This window comes from Drosophila erecta, unplaced genomic scaffold, assembly GCF_003286155.1.
Source record: "Drosophila erecta strain 14021-0224.00,06,07 unplaced genomic scaffold, DereRS2 tig00000055-arrow-pilon, whole genome shotgun sequence".
Taxonomy (NCBI): domain Eukaryota; kingdom Metazoa; phylum Arthropoda; class Insecta; order Diptera; family Drosophilidae; genus Drosophila; species Drosophila erecta.
In genome coordinates this window covers 12,993,452-13,010,324 of record NW_020825200.1, presented here as the reverse complement: position 1 = coordinate 13,010,324, position 16,873 = coordinate 12,993,452, and the positions used below count along the sequence as shown (strand labels likewise).

General features: G+C 46.3%; 9 protein-coding genes across 11 annotated transcripts; 4 read left to right on the top strand and 5 right to left on the bottom strand.

Moving 5' to 3' along the window:
* Positions 1–2: 2 nt before the first annotated feature.
* LOC6543000 (PITH domain-containing protein CG6153) lies at positions 3–1,120 on the top strand. Its single transcript, XM_001969680.3, has 3 exons — positions 3–435; positions 645–835; positions 892–1,120. The coding sequence occupies exons 1-3, from the start codon at positions 23–25 to the stop codon at positions 1,014–1,016; spliced, it is 729 nt and encodes a 242-aa protein (XP_001969716.2). The 5' UTR covers positions 3–22; the 3' UTR covers positions 1,017–1,120.
* On the bottom strand, positions 1,030–2,124 carry LOC6543091 (intraflagellar transport protein 43 homolog). The gene is made up of 5 exons (XM_001969679.3): positions 2,016–2,124; positions 1,716–1,957; positions 1,639–1,662; positions 1,458–1,580; positions 1,030–1,404 (listed from the first exon to the last, which is right to left on the bottom strand). The coding sequence occupies exons 1-5, from the start codon at positions 2,103–2,105 to the stop codon at positions 1,143–1,145; spliced, it is 741 nt and encodes a 246-aa protein (XP_001969715.2). The 5' UTR covers positions 2,106–2,124; the 3' UTR covers positions 1,030–1,142.
* Positions 2,125–2,174: 50 nt separating this feature from the next.
* Positions 2,175–6,206, top strand: LOC6541541 (PRKCA-binding protein). Of its 3 annotated transcripts, none has more exons than XM_001969677.3 (3): positions 2,175–2,307; positions 3,489–3,600; positions 4,657–6,204. In XM_001969677.3, the coding sequence occupies exons 1-3, from the start codon at positions 2,261–2,263 to the stop codon at positions 6,007–6,009; spliced, it is 1,512 nt and encodes a 503-aa protein (XP_001969713.2). In that variant the 5' UTR covers positions 2,175–2,260; the 3' UTR covers positions 6,010–6,204. The 3 variants fall into 3 exon arrangements, with proteins under 3 accessions (XP_001969713.2, XP_026834977.1, XP_015014934.2); XM_026979176.1 differs by lacking the exon at positions 2,175–2,307 and adding an exon at positions 2,320–2,666 and having other exon boundaries at positions 4,657–6,206; XM_015159448.2 differs by lacking the exon at positions 2,175–2,307 and adding an exon at positions 3,333–3,351 and having other exon boundaries at positions 4,657–6,206.
* LOC6542192 lies at positions 3,608–4,623 on the bottom strand. Its single transcript, XM_001969678.3, has one exon. The coding sequence runs from the start codon at positions 4,459–4,461 to the stop codon at positions 3,658–3,660; it is 804 nt and encodes a 267-aa protein (XP_001969714.1). The 5' UTR covers positions 4,462–4,623; the 3' UTR covers positions 3,608–3,657.
* On the bottom strand, positions 6,180–7,946 carry LOC6541235 (folate transporter 1). The gene is made up of 2 exons (XM_001969676.3): positions 6,970–7,946; positions 6,180–6,911 (listed from the first exon to the last, which is right to left on the bottom strand). The coding sequence occupies exons 1-2, from the start codon at positions 7,876–7,878 to the stop codon at positions 6,357–6,359; spliced, it is 1,464 nt and encodes a 487-aa protein (XP_001969712.2). The 5' UTR covers positions 7,879–7,946; the 3' UTR covers positions 6,180–6,356.
* Positions 7,947–9,553: 1,607 nt separating this feature from the next.
* LOC6541959 (ATPase family protein 2 homolog) lies at positions 9,554–12,117 on the bottom strand. Its single transcript, XM_001969675.3, has 3 exons — positions 11,660–12,117; positions 11,110–11,601; positions 9,554–11,056 (listed from the first exon to the last, which is right to left on the bottom strand). Exons 1-3 carry the CDS (start codon positions 12,063–12,065, stop codon positions 9,555–9,557), a joined length of 2,400 nt encoding a protein of 799 aa, XP_001969711.1. The 5' UTR covers positions 12,066–12,117; the 3' UTR covers position 9,554.
* Positions 12,118–12,455: 338 nt separating this feature from the next.
* On the top strand, positions 12,456–14,651 carry LOC6542458 (magnesium transporter NIPA2). Its single transcript, XM_001969674.3, has 2 exons — positions 12,456–13,019; positions 13,564–14,651. The coding sequence occupies exons 1-2, from the start codon at positions 12,719–12,721 to the stop codon at positions 14,418–14,420; spliced, it is 1,158 nt and encodes a 385-aa protein (XP_001969710.3). The 5' UTR covers positions 12,456–12,718; the 3' UTR covers positions 14,421–14,651.
* A 49-nt stretch (positions 14,652–14,700) lies between these two features.
* Positions 14,701–15,758, bottom strand: LOC6541658. Its single transcript, XM_001969673.3, has one exon. It carries the CDS (start codon positions 15,654–15,656, stop codon positions 14,943–14,945), a length of 714 nt encoding a protein of 237 aa, XP_001969709.1. The 5' UTR covers positions 15,657–15,758; the 3' UTR covers positions 14,701–14,942.
* Positions 15,759–15,793: 35 nt separating this feature from the next.
* Positions 15,794–16,812, top strand: LOC6542355 (protein D3). The gene has a single exon (XM_001969672.3). It carries the CDS (start codon positions 15,897–15,899, stop codon positions 16,662–16,664), a length of 768 nt encoding a protein of 255 aa, XP_001969708.2. The 5' UTR covers positions 15,794–15,896; the 3' UTR covers positions 16,665–16,812.
* Positions 16,813–16,873: the final 61 nt, after the last annotated feature.

The following is a 16,873-nucleotide window of genomic DNA, read 5'->3' as shown; positions in this document are numbered from 1 at the left end:
AGTGCTATATCTTTGCCCGTGAATGGCAATTTCGGGTGACCGTATTCTCCGTAGTGACTCGGCTGGTTTATTTACATTCAATTTTTGTTTGGTTTTTGAACTTGAAATTGAAATAATGCCGCACGGACACTCGCACGATCACGGCGGCTGCAGCCATGAGGCCTCGGACGTGGACCACGCCCTGGAAATGGGCATTGAGTACAGCCTGTACACGAAAATCGATCTGGACAACGTGGAGTGCCTGAACGAGGAGACGGAGGGCCAGGGCAAAAGTGTCTTCAAGCCCTACGAGAAGCGCCAGGATCTCTCCAAGTACGTGGAGAGCGATGGCGACGAGGAGCTCCTCTTCAACATTCCCTTCACCGGCAACATCAAGCTCAAGGGAATCATCATAAGTGGGGCCAACGATGACTCCCACCCAAACATGGTCAAAATGTAAGGAACAGCAGTCAAGGTGGCTCCTTGAACATAAATACCATAATATTACTATAACAATATCCATATTCAATATGCTACCATTCAACTACTGTCATAATATTAAGTTCTAAAAAAGATAGCCGCTTACTAATGTAAATTAGTTTGTCTAAGTAAGACGATGGGTTTCATTAGACGTCCGATTCCTATTCATATGTCTTATTTTTCAGCTTTAAGAACCGACCCAGGATGACCTTCGACGATGCCAAAGCCAAACCCGACCAGGAGTTCCACCTGACTCGCGATGCCCGTGGAGAAATCGAGTACTCGCCCAAAGTGGTCACCTTCTCCTCCGTGCACCATCTCTCCCTGTACTTTCCCAGTAACTTTGGCGAAGACAGTACACGCATTTACTATATAGGTAAGGGCACACAATCTATGTTTAGTTACCATCTAACAGCAAGTCGCTATCCGAAGGTCTTCGAGGAGAGTTCACGGAAGCTCATTATCATGGCGTAACCATATGTAACTACGAAGCGCGTGCCAATGCAGCGGATCACAAGGAAAAGGCATTCGATGGAGTGGGCAGAGCCATCCAGTAAGCCAGTAAGGATATAGAGATAACAAGTGCGCAATTTAATTGAGTATCTCTGTAAAGTATATTTTGTGATCATTTAAGGCAAGAAATGTATTTGTATTAGCTTAACATATTGAGCATTTGTATTGCACTAAGCGTATTGCGTGGGTGGAACCACGTCGGGTCCGATCTTCATGCCAATATTGGGCACTTTATCCGAATGGATTTCAGCCGTGACCTCGGTGAACAGCTTGTCCCACTGCCAGAGATCATCTTTCTCGTTAAGGCTCTCCTGTGGAACCAGGCAATCGGTAAGGATTGAGAGATCGAAGCCATCCACAGCCGAAAATGCGTACTGGGAGAGCAAATCGGAATTCGCCTCCTTCAAGACGGCGGATCGCGAAGTGCCGATACTGAAATTATGCCTAATTATTGTTGTGGACAGAATTAACCAGGACAGGCTTACGCAGGCGGTTCCACAATCTCATTGAGCATGATTTCGTCCTTGACATCATCCATATCTGGAATGACGGGAATGTCATCCGTTGGTATGGAATTTGTAGCCGACTTTGTTTGCCTAAAACGCTCACTAAAAAAAACGAATTGCTACAAGAGTGTCGTATAACCCTAAGCTTTCCCATACTTACTCGTCAAACGAGTTCTTCTTGGACCTATAAAGATATGGGCAATCAGTAAAGTGCCTAAAGAGGTCAATCATACCCACTTTAATCCCTTGAATCCGGAATCCGCCCAGCCACCCGAAATGCGACGAATGGGTGGTCGATGGGACTCGAATTCATTGTTGTATGTGGACGAGGTGGCCGTGTCCGAGGTGGTGGGTGGGGTACCCGCCTGGACATTCAGAGTGATGTCGATGGAGATGTCCTTGGAGCCACCGGCCGCCTGGGAATCCTCCTCCTTCAGAACATCGCGACTCTTAGAGCGCCGACCTTTCCTGGCCGTCGTCTAGGGTGGAAAATATATCGAATCTTTAATATGCACCCATTTAAACACACTTTCTCACCTTTCTTATGGTCATCTTGAGTTCTTCAGCCCAGTCCATCATCTTTTGTTTACGTTTTTGCTCAGCGTTTCCTAGGCAACAAGTGGTCATGGTTACTCCGTGGGAATGTCCAAGTTAACTCCCGGAGCTTGCCATTCGCCCCGCGATGCGATAGTTTTCAAATCAGTTACCTATCGCCGATGACAGTTGGAGGAGGAGCTTCAAGTTGCCAAAATAAACAAATACCTATTTTTTAATAGCGGAAAATGCTGACGGACACGGAGGATGACTTCTTCTTCGAGGAGGATAAGATGTAAGTGTCCATTGAAACCAGTTTGTTGCTGAAATACCGCCGTCCAGCTTTATTTGCGCACAACAATCTGTTGCGATGTGCCGAAGAGTAACTGTTAAAAATCAATAATCGCCACAACTGAAACATATTGTTGGAATCAGGCCAGAACCGCTGCTCATCCAGTTGGATGGGGATGGTGCTCAGGCTGTCCGGCGGCACAAGGATCGCCCGGAGCAGCTGGAGCCTTACTCCGCCTCCGCCGCTCCCAACGAGGCCACCGTTATGCTCTGCTCCCCGGCGGGCTTCTCCTCCGATTCCGCATCCGGGGACAGGTTCGGCATCGAGTCCGCCAGTAGGCAGAAGTATGAGTTAGACCGTTTGTAAGTCAACTCCGTTGACCCGGAACCGTTCCAATACTACATATTTCCTGTGGAAGCTCTGTTTTCTAAATTATGGCTTTTATAGTCCTGTAGTTTCTAAAAAAATTTTCTCACACTTGATTTTTTCTTCGATACTCCATTCTTTTAAGTTAATAAATTGGTGTATTTCGGGAACAATAACATATAATTTTTAAAATATTACGTTTGAGTAGCCATTTAAATCAAAATTATTTTGACACATTTCTGTAATTAACGATTTTACATTTGATATTAATGCAATTACATTTTTTTCTGTATTATTGTTTCCTTTTTCAAAGAGCGACCACAGTACTATAGCCTTTTGTTGTACAGTAAGCCCTACGGAATTAGAACTAACGAAATTTTTATTTTTATAGTTTTTTAATTCCACCAAAAAAGGACAGATATGAATTTTCTTTGTAGAGCTTTAGCTGCTTATACGTAACATTATAGCCTATAACTAGGCTAGCTAGTAACAAACTATATTGAATTCGAGGCGTCCTTTGGCTTTCCAAGTCCCATCCTTCGAAATCGATAGTATCACCAAGTCTTTGAATAAACTGCCCCGATCAACAGTTTTCCCAAACAGCCTAAGGTAAACTTGATATAGTACAATGGCCTTGCTAGAACTGGTAACATGGCTAGTTAGAAAATCGCACCGATCGATGTACGTATGGAAAACTGATATGAAATCACCCACATGTAACCATATACTTCAAGTCATGTAGCACGCGTAGATAACGCTTTAAACTATATCTCAATTGTATAAACTAATATCTTAACCCTCTACTAACCTTCATTCAGGGGCATGACTGTCAGCACGAATGCTGTCGTCATCACAAAGGATCAGAGCAACCTGATTGGCATTAGCATTGGCGGTGGAGCACCCATGTGTCCATGTCTGTATATTGTTCAGGTAAGTGTGATCTTCAGCTTCCGCAAACAGCTTTATTTTCAAATTTGATTTGCAATATTACTTATAGGCTCCCTGAGAGCCTACTCCAGTGGTGACCCTTGTTTGCTTCCAGGGATTCGGTGTAGCCCGGAAATTTGTCATTTTGCGTAGCTTGAAAAACTCGCTCCTTTCCCGAGCATACCAATCGCTGGCCAGCTGTTCCATCCGCAGATCCATCCGTATCCTTTTCCTCTCGTCATACAGTTGGCGGCTCAGAGCCCGTGCCGACGTATGGAGACGAAAAGGTTTTGGATGGGTGTAGGAGGACCTGACATGCGGTGTAAAGGGCTGACGGTTGAGGTAGTCCATGGAAGATCCTGGATTGATTCGGGGTATAAAGTCGGATGTCTTTCGGCACTGCATTCGCTTCTTTGGACGGCTGTTTGGCGGCTTCATGGGCATGGCCAGGGTGCCAGGGCACCGGGGCTTGGTCACCTTTTGCAGAGAGTTCAGGTACAACCGGCGCCTTTCCAATCGCCGATGAGATCGCTCAAAATCGGGCACAGGTCTGCTTCGGAACTGGAACGCATTTTGCGTGTTGGCAAACCGCTTTAGCTCCTTGCGTTTCTCGGCGTAAACCTTCTGAAACTCGCATACCCGTGGAGTCTGCATCTTGGTCCTCTTTAGCTTCTTGGGCTTTCTCTTGTCTTGGACACCACCCGCCTGTTTTCGCTTACGCTGATGCTTTTCCAAGTCTTGCTCCTGAAGAGCTGCCTTCACCCTCTCATCCAACTGGTCGAATCCCGGAATCAACTTGGGTCTGGCATAGGACTCATTGCTAGAATCGGCAACGGACCAATTATACCAGTTGGCGATGGTCATAATTCGGCTAACCAAATCGGTTTCAGTTGCTAGGGACTAACCTTAAACGATAATTTTGAAACTTAAAGTTATGACTACTATTAGCTTGGTTTTATAAAAATGTGTACTGTATGATTTACAACCATGATTTACAAACTATAATCAATCGCTTGCCAAAAAATACAATACTATAATGCCATATGTTTTGAACACTAGATCTTTGATGGAACACCCGCTGCTCGGGAGGGATCCCTGCAATCCGGAGATGAACTGTTGGCTGTGAACTCGGTGAGCGTGAAGGGCAAGACGAAGGTAGAGGTGGCCAAGATGATCCAGACGGCCACTGACGAAGTGGTAATCCATTACAACAAGCTGCACGCCGATCCCGAACAGGGCAAGACGCTGGACATCATCCTTAAGAAGCTGAAGCATCGGATTGTGGACAATTTGTCGAGCAATACGGCGGATACTCTGGGTCTCTCGCGCGCGATACTATGCAATGATTCGCTGGTCAAGCGACTGGAGGAGCTGGAGGGCACTGAATTGATGTACAAGGGTCTCGTAGAGCATGCCCGCCGGATGCTCAAGGCCTACTACGATCTCCTGCAGACATATAAATCCTTTGGCGATTGCTTCACCCAAATATCGGTCCATGAACCGCAACAGCGGGCATCGGAGGCGTTTCGAACATTCGGCGAGTTCCATCGCACCTTGGAGAAGGATGGCCTGGGCATCATCAAACAGATCAAGCCAGTGTTGGCCGATCTGGGAACGTATCTGAATAAAGCCATTCCGGACACAAAGCTCACGGTACGACGCTATGCGGATGCCAAGTTCACATATCTTTCGTACTGCCTGAAGGTCAAGGAGATGGATGATGAGGAGCATGGCTTTGCTGCCCTGCAGGAGCCACTTTATCGCGTCGAGACGGGCAACTATGAGTACCGCTTGATTCTGAGATGTCGCCAGGATGCACGCAGCAAATTCGCCAAACTCCGCACCGATGTTCTCGAAAAGATGGAGCTGCTGGAATGCAAACATGCCATGGATCTGAACAAGCAGCTGCGAAGCCTGCTGGAAAGTTTGGCCGAACTTCACAGGAGTTTGGTGGACCGACTGGACTCCCTACCGCCGCTCTTTCCCATTGAAGTGGACTTCAAGGAGACGGACTTTCAGTACAAGTCCAGCACTCTGAAGCCGCAGGAGCTGGACGACGATGAAATCGAGGCCAACAATCATCCCCATTCCGCTCCTTCGCAAGTCGATTGCGGCTTCGAGGCTGTGGAGCAGCCGGCGGCAATTATAAACGTGGAGCCCAAGGCGTCTGTTGATTCGTCCACCTTCCCATCCACCAGCGAGAACGAGACGCTGCTCAAGGAACTGGGCCTGTACGACGTGGACCTGCTCTCCAATCCGCAGACCATTAGCAATCAAAAGGACTCCATTGCTGCCCAGAATGATGGCTACGACTTCGACTTGTTTCTAAACCAGGCGACTGCAGCCACCACCAGTTTGGAGCGCGATCTGATGTCCTCGAATGCGGAGGAGATGGATCTACTCCTGCAATAAGCTCCTTAGTACAAATATTAAGAATTGCTTTAGAGAAATATTAAATGTTTCAGTATTTTGTGAAGATATCAAAGAATATATATAGTCTTTGAATTCAATAGGATAAAAGTTGCTACGAATGTTCACGTATATTCTTTATCGTACAGTTTACATTTATGAAAACCAAATTCTTTGTTCTAGCAAATATCTTACTTATATTTTGTTTGTTTGTACTTTTTGTTTAAATATATTTGTTGTACAGCATGGAATAAATAAGATAGTTTCCTATTTTGAATTATTAACAATCCAGTATGTATGATTTACAGGAAATATTGTCCTGTTGGAATTGTCTAAAATGGTATAATATCTTACGTTAAAGTAACCACATTTTCCGCACTTGCCTTGTTATTCGTGCAAAACAATTTCGCGCAGATAGACCCAATTATAGATATTCCACCCAAAACCAAAAAATAGCTACCGTAAACGACGTACTGATCCCGCGGCTCCAGAGCGAACCCAACTCGCTCCACAACCGCAATGGTCAGAATGGTCTGGAGCATTAGACCCACCAACGTGTTAATACCGAAGATCAAGCCAAAACTGTCCTCCACCAGATTCTCGGCCACCACGGCACCCGCCACCGTGATGATGAAGAAGAATACGGCGCAGAAGAGAACATAGTTCACATAGGCCACCCAGATCTCCTCCGTCCTGGCAGCATAGATGAGCAGGGCGCCCAGGGCAGCGGCACAGATGGATATGCCCGTCATGTAGGACCTGCGTCGCTTATTCGAGTTCAGCAAGCCGGCCAGAATGGCTCCGATCGCTCCAAGCAGCGTGGCCACGGCCTCCACTCCGCCATTGTATACGCTTAGGTGATTCGGGGCCACTTCCTTCCACAGGAACTGGATGTAGGAGATCACCTGGAGAAGCATATATAATATGAATAATAATTAATATTGCAATAAGCCCCCAACTTACTTGAACTTGACCGCACGTGGCCAGTGCCCACCAGATACTCCACTGGAGCACCACGGGATTCGAGTAGGAACTGACCAGGTGGTACCACAGCAATCGGCAGGCGTTGGGGAAGGAGAACTTCGCAGCGGTCTCGTCTCGGCCGGGAGGGGGATTCTTTTCGAAATCCGTGTAGAAGTAGAGGCTCCGCGGCACACTGGGCAGGAATAGGGACACGGCCAGGGAGATCAACTGCGTGGCCAGCGATAGGTAATGCAGCTGCCGGTAGTCCATGCTGTCGGTGGACACCAATATCTGGGCAAACAGGCCGCCGAGGAACTTGCCGCTCAAGATGGCAGCTCTCGTGTGGCCAGTGACCACCTGATACTGCTCCTTGTTGACCTTGGCGTACATGTATGTGTAGTAGGCCACCTCCGCGGCCGTGAATGTGCCAAAAAACACTTGTGCCAGCTGCAACATTCTCACGCTCTCCGTCCAGATAAGCATGGAAAACAGGGCAATCCCAGCCAGTGCCGACAGTACGATAACCGGTTTGTACCTCACCAGATCTGTGATGAGGAACACAATGACCAGCTGGGCCAGCACCGAGTAGGTGCCAAAGGGATACACATCCTGGTATATCTGATCCGTGGTCAGGTTGCCATAATCCGAGGCCAGGTACTCCGTGACGTACGGCTCCGAGGGTCGAAACTCCCGGAAAAAGCCAAACGTGCACAGCAGCAGCGAGATCTTCAGCCAGCTCTTCATGTCGTAAATCGCGATACCAGGTGGGCTATGCGTATGGAAGCTCCAAGCCCCAAGCTCCAAGCTGCTCCGGCGACAGATGTTTCGCCAACTAATTAGTGTCGTAACCAACGCGACGAACGCCAGCCGGCAACTGATCGCGCGAATTAAGAGCGCAAGGTATCCCATCGCTCTCCGCCAAAGCGACTACAGTGGTGGCCAGCAGTATCCACACACAACAACCGGAAGACTAGAATCTAATCTGAATCTTTAAGGGGTTGGAGAACTATCATCACAAGGCAATACGATAAATGTAAGAGGATTTTCAAAGATTATTTGAGTTAATAATATATAACAATATATTAACACAAGAACATCTTTTCATTTTTAATTTAGAAATAAAAATCTATCATATCTAATCATGTATCTATCATAATCTATCATATAGTTATATTTTAAAAGGTAGGGTGAAGGTAAAGCTGAGTTATATGAAACATATTTTGGATTCAATATTTTATTACTAAAATGCGGCTGAGAGAAGGAAATGGATCCGAAATATTTCAACTTTTCGTTCAATAAAATTTACTGTAGCTACTGTTTGACCATAAAATTCCTATATTGAAAATATTCACATATGTATATGTTTAACCCATGTGCGCAAGTTCAATGACAGTTAATGTTAATGATAAGACCCCTAAAAACATAATTAAATATTTGTTTGGGTGTTTCCTTCAAAATGAAATTCAGTTGTATAACACATACAACATACACATAAAAGAGTGCATAAAAATGTCAAACATGCCAAAGAACAAAAATAGCTAATCTTACCTAGACTCCAATGAGAGATATCCGAACACGCATTTGATAGACTAGTAGTAGATACAATTGGACCACTACCAAAATCAGAAAATGGCAATGGCAGTCACTCTCATCTGTGATTTACTGATACCGAACAAAAATTCGAATACGGTAGCTAAAGCAATACTTGAATCCTTTATTCCGAAGTACAGTCCATGGAATATAGGAATTCAGTGATTCTGAATTAATTCTGTGCTAATAGCTGGAAATTAAGAATAAATTAACAGCCTGGTCCAAGTGCAGAGTAATACGAGCACCCCTTGAAGGCCACCGTGCAATATTGCAGTCATAGAATTCACATATTTTTGGCTGCTACTGTATGACCTCAAAAGACCGTGAAATATTCATTTATCTGCATTCAATTAACTTGGAGCATTTCAAAAACAATAACTTGGCACACATATGTATTGGGTTATAGATCACAGAGCAGTAAGAGTGATAAATTCTAAATAGCTCTTATGTTGGTGACACCCAGCTCTTCACTCGCATGATTGCAAAGTCTGCTAAATTATCACACACCAACAAAAATGAAGATTCTTGGGCTGTTCCACATCGTTTTATTGGCAATTAAGTGACGCATGCATTGGATATTTGTTTAAAGCTCAACGGTGGCACTTGATATTCACAATCCAAGAGACTGATACTCATTCGTTGTAGAGGGTATAAATAGAGCATTCACGTTATCACCGATAAGTCTGCTTTCGCCATCTTATCGTGATAGTCTAATCTGTAGACACTAAATTATAATTTTGGAACTGTATAAACGCCAAAGTCGGCCGTATATCTCTAATCGGTGTCACTTTACAATAAGCAGTTTAGTTGAAGGCTGATCCAGTCAAGAGCTTTGGACAGTTAATAACGAGGTAATTTGTGTAAACAAATTAAGCAGATTTGTTTTCGCTAATCTTATCTCCATTTCTGCCAAACAGTTATCACAATAAAGTCTTTAAATAGTTACAAGAATTTGCTCTTCGCTTGCAAAGTTTACTTTCCCCCGATCTACAAAACTACTTTCGTTTGAGGTACTCTTCATAGAGTTTTAGCAATTCAGGGCTAGTTCGCGGAGGTACCGCCTTCAAGGCGTGCTCGAAGTCCGTCCACTTAACGTCCTCCGCTTCGAAGCTTTGCTCCAGGGCTCTCAGGGCAGCCTCATGGCACACGGCTTGTATTTCTGCTCCGGAATATCCCTCCGTCAGCTGCACCAACCTTTCCATGTCCACATCGTTCGATGTCGGCATGGCACGCAGTTTGATCCTTAATATTTCCCTGCGTGCTTCGCATTGGGGTAGGCCTACGTAGAGAATTCGGTCAATTCTGCCTGGACGAAGCAGCGCCTTATCGATCATATCTGGACGATTGGTGGCAGCCACTATGGTGACATTTTGCAGGGTCTCCACGCCGTCCAGTTCGGTGAGCAGTTGGGTGAGAACACGCTCTTTTACGGAGGCACCAGAGCCGGAACCCTCGCCCTCCGAACGCTCACCACCGATGGCGTCTATTTCGTCGAAGAAAACTATGGCGGGTGCCACCTGGCGAGCTTTTCGGAAGACCTCACGCACCGCTCGCTCCGATTCGCCCACCCACATGGAAAAGAGCTCTGGTCCCTTGATGGACAGAAAATTAAGCTTGCTTTCGGTGGCTAGGGCCTTGGCAATCATGGTTTTTGAGCAGCCTGGCGGCCCAAACATGAGGATACCCCTTGGGGGCTTGATACCCAGGCGTTGGAACTTATCCGCATGCAGCAGAGGCCACTCGATGGCCTGCTGCATCGCCAAACGGAGCTCGGCTTGACCGCCAATGTCTGACCACCGCACATTGGGTGATTCGATGAGCACCTCCCGCATCGCCGATGGTTTAATGCGGGTCAAAGCAGCTTGTAGATGCAGCATCTGTAGAGGATTAGGTTGCGCCTGTAGCATGGCAGCATAAACGAGATTTGCCAAATCTGCACCCACGTAGCCATGGGTAATAGATGCAACGTGCCCCACTTCCTCAGCACTCAGCTGATGCTCCATCGACTGCATGAGGCATCCGAGAATTTCCAACCTTGCCTGAGAGCTGGGAGCACCCAACTCCACTTCAGTGTCCAATCGACCAGCTCGCCGAATGCTCGGATGCAGGGCATCGATCTGTGAACTTGTAGCCAGGACAAAAGTTTTGCTTCCCTTTAGCTGGCTAGGATTACTTAGCTGATCCAGCAGGGACAAAAACGCCAATGAGACTCGCTTGACAAGATCGCTGCTTTCCTGCTTGGGACACAAGTTGTGGACATCCTCAATCAGCAGCAACGTTGGATGCGGAAAGTGATTGTAGGCACGCTCAAAAATAGCACCCAGTTTCTGTTCCGTTTCGCCCAGAAATTTGCTGTAGACTTCGCCGCTGTTGATGCGTATCAGCTGGACATGTACTTGACTGCGTTCCTCTGCCACAGCACACATGGCTTCCAGAACCATGGACTTGCCACAGCCAGTGGCGCCGTACAGAAGCAGTCCACGGGAAACCCTGAGGCCTAAATGATGAGAACAGTAAATATGTTCAATGTGAGTCTTAGGTTCCACTTACCTGCAGGCAACGTTCGGAAGCCCAAAGCGTACTCCATGCTCTCCTCCACCAGTTGCAATTGCCTATCCAGCCCGCCTATTTTGGATTTGGTGATTCTGTGACTTTTCTTCTGCTCTTCCTGCTGCTGATTTGCATTTTCAGCTATTAGTTGGAGTTTGGTAACGTTGGTAACCTGGATGAACTGCAAGGGCTTGGAATCTAGGCTGAGACCTGCAAGAGCCTCTTCCACAGTGCTCTGCCATCGCTCCAGGCGAAAAGTCAGCGATTTGTTAAAGAAATTCATGTGTATCAGACTGTCCTTGCAGAATACCCTATTGACCATGTCTCTTTTGAGAAGGGCAACGGCGTCCTGTAGTTGTCCTAACTTCAGGGAAGTCTCTGTGCTGTTTATATGCTTCAGCGAAATGCTAGCAGCCGCAGTGAGGCGACTGGGATGCAGCGCAGAGATCTTTAGTAGCTTTCCTCTTAGTTGCGTGCAATGGAGTTTGAAATCTGGTTAAAAATATGTTCATTAGTGCTCAGAACCCTTTTTAAAGTTCGAATAACGTACCCCCTTCGCTCACAAATACTGTGGTGAGGAATTGCTCTGATGTGGGCCATACAATCCTAACCAGCGGCTGCTCCGACGATGAAGGAGCTTCCATCACCACATGTTGCCCAATGTGCAGTTGTGCCAATTGCATCGCACCTTCGGATACGAAGACTAGCATATTGGCATACTTGGCGGGCAGTTCCTTCAGGGATTCCACCTCAAAGTTTCGCTGCTGAAGACTTCTCGTATAGATTGCCCCACTCCGGACGTACTCCGCCTCGGAATCCTGGCCAACATCGTCCTGGCTGATGGCGGAGCACAAGCCCTCGTGGTTCTCTCTCGCTTTCGAGGGAATGTGGGCACCGCAGGACTCGCAGTGGTACCAGGTAACCTGGTTTTTCTTGCTGCTCGACTTTGGCGGCATTTCGTTGGCCGGTTGCACGTTTTGTTTTCATTGTGGGTGGAAACGTTCGTTGTGAATGGCAACTGAGGGCCAGCTCTGGCAGATCTAGATCTAGCCAAAAATAGCTAGATCTTGGGATAGCTAAATAGATAATACAGTTACCGCGAATAAGTAATGCTTTTTAATAAGTAATTTCATTGCGTAATATTTTTATATAAAAAAGTATATATATATTCAGTTGTTAAAACATGACAAAGGTCCCACGCATAAATTTAAACGTTAATTCTGTAAATCTTTAAACAACGAAAAAATAAGGAGCCCTCACAATTTCGCAGAGTCTTTAAAGAAAGCCTGAGGAGTTTGTTATGAATAGAATGGCAAAAAAAAAAATTTAATAAATAATAAAAATAAGAGAACCTTCACAATTTCACAGTGTTAATAAAGGAAGCCCGAGGAGTTTTACTTGAAAAGAGCAAATCGAAAAAATTAAATTACATAAATGATGGCTATCTTTGGCCCGCAAACGCAGTCAGCCGAGCTGCCATCACTGACAGTGTTGGTAAGGGCGGTATTTTCCGGCTGTCCGCATGCAGCCACTCCTGAGATTCATTGTTGGTTTGTGACTCAGACTTCCTAGTGCGAGAAGCAGGAGAGGATCACATAGCGGATTACCCATGAACAGCGACGGCGAAGCCTCATCACTGCAGATGCCCCAGATGACTGTGGGGGTCATGCTCCCGGGAGAAGCCAACCAATCGCCTGACACCGCTCCGCTTTCGGTGGCGGAGGCGGTGTCCAACAAGGACTTCTACATCGGCGTTGGCCTGGCGATCTCCTCCTGCTTCTTCATCGGCTCCAGCTTCATCATCAAGAAGAAGGCGCTCATTCGACTGAGCAGGTACGGCGAGGTGCGGGCGTCAGCCGGAGGATTTGGATATCTGAGGGAGTGGATCTGGTGGGCAGGTCTTCTAACAAGTGAGTGAAGAACAAAACAAAAACACTTGGCTTCCGGATTACCCTTGCAGTGTGAATTTTCTTGTGTTGATATGTTCCACGAGTAATAGTGTTGACACTGTGAAATTATAATGCAGAGATAACTAAGCGTGGAAAGCCTTAAAAACCGTTTCCATATTTTCCATTTCTAATGTGATTAGTAAATCATTATTTTTCATATATTTTCCATAGAAAAATGTCGTGCTATCACAAACTTCCGTTCCTGATGTGCGTCATTTAAATATTTCCAAAAACAATCTGATTAAGACCGATTGGTTTTTTAAGTTCAGAAATAGAAAACACAAGTCGGGCTGTAATAGTTTTCAATTTGTAACTATCAACAAAACGCATTTAAAACAGAGATAATGAACAAGTGCATACAAACTTGTTTAATCTATAGAATCAAATATAAGTGTCGAACCCTCTCCCGAAATTTGAATACCGCCTGCAAGGGTATATTATCAGAACACCAGAACCCCTTATCACACTGACACTATGACTCACATACTCTGCTTATTTTTCACAGTGGGCGTGGGAGAAGCGGCCAACTTTGCGGCCTACGCCTTTGCCCCCGCTTCATTGGTCACCCCGTTGGGAGCTCTGAGTGTAATCATCTCAGCCGTGATGGCCTCCAGATTCCTCAACGAGAAGCTTAACCTGCTGGGAAAGATAGGCTGCTTTCTGTGCATACTTGGATCCACCATCATTGTGATTCACTCGCCCAAGGAGAAGGAGATTGAGGATCTCCAGCTTCTATTCGACATGCTGTTGGACCCGGTGTTCATCCTGTACGTGATCTGCATCGTTGGCTCCACGGTGTTTGTGGCCTGCTTTGTTGCCCCACGCCATGGACACAGCAATGTGGTGGTCTATATCTTCTTGTGCTCCGGAATCGGGTCTCTGACTGTGATGTCTTGCAAGGCATTGGGCCTAGCCATTCGGCAGACGCTGAATAATGGAGGAAACGTATTCCTCACATGGATGCCATGGTTCCTGATCCTGCTCACCGTCACTTTCATAGCCATCCAGATGAACTATCTGAACAAGGCGCTGGATATATTCAACACGAGTATAGTGACCCCAGTGTACTATGTGATGTTCACCACTCTGGTGATAGCTGCCTCTGCCATCCTGTTCAAGGAGTTCACCCACATGCGGTTCGACGATATCCTCGGCGATGTGTGCGGCTTCCTCATCGTTATCACAGCCGTGTTCCTGCTCAACGCCTTCAGAGATATTGATATATCGCTGAACGATGTACGAGGTCTGATGCGGCCGAAAATGCAGCGGGTGGCGCAGTTCGACGAGGAGGTGCTGGTCACCAGCAATACCAAGGAACGCCGCCTGTCCTACGGATCCAGCGACATCTTCCGGAAAGCCTGACACAAGCAGCGATACCAGGTCTAGTTGCATCCCTTGCAGCGGTTGACCTGAAGACAAGGTTGCTTTACGCCGTAAACGAAACATTGGTCTAAATATCTGTGCATATCACCTGCATTCTCATCCACACATCTCATCTCCATAAATTGTTCCTTCGCTCTTGTTATTCATACATTCGCTAGTATAAGAACGTAGGTTTAGGTTATATTGTATTAAACACGATTTACTAACGTATAGTTGAAGTTTTGTTTGTGATATAGGCCCGAAATAAGTATGGTCGGTTTTTGATAGGATATTCATTGTCAACCGTCTTTGTGATTAAAACGATTATAAAGCGATTTATAATCTTCTAATCATCACAATCTTAAATTCGTCCTATATGCAACATACTTAATTATTTTAAATAATTCAGTACATGCTCAATAGCTTGGTTATGGTCGCATTTGACTAATTCTTTATACAATTTGTAATATAAATCTTCCAATTTACATTCTCTCCAATCGTGTAAGCTAATATAATTTGATTTTATGGATTTTTGCTGGGTCGTTGTTTCCTCCTTCTCGTCTTGTTTTTATCCACTTCAACTGGGAATGACTTGATGTAATTCAACAAAGTGTCCGTGCTTTCCGGCGTACTCTCCTTGCTATTCTTCTCTAGATATTTTGATCCATACAGCCAGATGCAGCTGCTCAGACTTTCAGCGGTGTGGAATGAGTCTTCTGTTGAGTTATTAGGAATGTACTCCGCTGGCGGAAGCTCCTTTGGTCTGCGAATCTTCCGTGGCGCGAAGAATTTGCGATCTGTGATCAGATGAAATCGCTGGCTTCCATTTTGAACAACGTTTGGTAAGCTGATCTCCGGATGGAGGGGTACTGAGTCCTGTCTAATGGACATTCTTCCGAAATTCCGGATGATGGCCAAAGCCTCCTTCTCTACCGTTGTGGTGTCCTCCCAGTCCTCCATTGTAGCGTGCTCGCCCAGCGGCTTGGTGCCAGCTACTCTCTGAATCTTCTCCATCATTTGCAGACTTTGACGGATTTCCCGCCCCTTACCGCCCGGCGTCCCATATCCAAGCAGATCTTCCCGGGCTGCCAAGTACTCGTAGGTATTTATGGGAACAACTCCTGCGAACTCCTGTTTCTTCATCAGCTCGTAGGCGATCTGTCCATGAATCAGATTAAAGCCCGGCTCCAATTGCACCAGATCGTGCTCGAACCGCGTCCTGGGCACCCATGCCATGATGCTGTCAGTTGCTTCAAGTACTCACAACTTTATTTTGAAATCCAGGAAAGCTTATTTCCAGTAGACTGTGCAAATATTTTCGAAGAAGAATAGAAATTCAAAAACACTACATGCTATCGATACCGATAAGCAAGTTAAACGCTTCCCGGTGAATCGCTGCTTATCGATTGACATTCAGCAAATAGAAAAATAAACCGTTTTTTAATTAATCCAATTTGGTTTACTTAAACAATAAACATGATTTCTATGCGGTTCAGGGTGTTGCGTAATCTCAATCGCAGCGCTCTAAGTGGACTTGGAAAAGATTTACCCCGATCAACCGCTGTGAATGTCAACTATCCAGCTGTCACCTTTCCGGCCGCCATTAGAACGCTGAAAACTTTTAGCAATTCTTTCCTAACCAAGGAACCAATCTCTGCATTTATCGCATCTCAGCGCCAGTATTCTTGCGAAAAAATAGACAAAACCATGGAGGAGCACTGCGTGGTACCGGATGTGATCGCCAAGGCTCCGGCGCAGACGGCTGTGGTGGAATATCCCGGCGATATTGTTGTGAAGCCGGGTCAGGTGCTGACCCCCACCCAGGTGAAGGATGAGCCGTGCGTGAAGTGGGAGGCGGACGCCAATAAGCTGTACACCCTCTGCATGACCGATCCGGACGCGCCCAGTCGCAAGGATCCCAAGTTCAGGGAGTGGCACCACTGGCTGGTGGGCAACATACCCGGTGGAGATGTCGCCAAGGGCGAGGTTCTCTCCGCCTACGTGGGATCCGGTCCCCCACCAGACACCGGGCTCCATCGCTACGTTTTCTTGATCTTCGAGCAGCGGTGCAAGCTCACCTTCGACGAGAAGAGGCTGCCCAACAACAGCGGAGATGGACGCGGCGGCTTCAAGATCGCCGAGTTCGCAAGGAAGTACGCTCTCGGCAATCCCATTGCCGGTAACCTCTACCAGGCGGAGTACGACGATTATGTGCCGATCCTCTACAAGCAGCTGGGCGCCTAATTTGCACGCCATGAACCATGCTTATATAAGCCAGTTTGAATTGGATTCGCTCCTCATTCGGAAATCTATTGTAACCTAGAAATGAAAGACACCCATGTACACTTTGAAAACATTGTTGCTGGCAATAAAATTGTTAAAGACATCTTAAGTACCTTAAGTCTCCCACTTATTAAAGTCTAGTTCAACCATTATTCAATATTATGTTATCT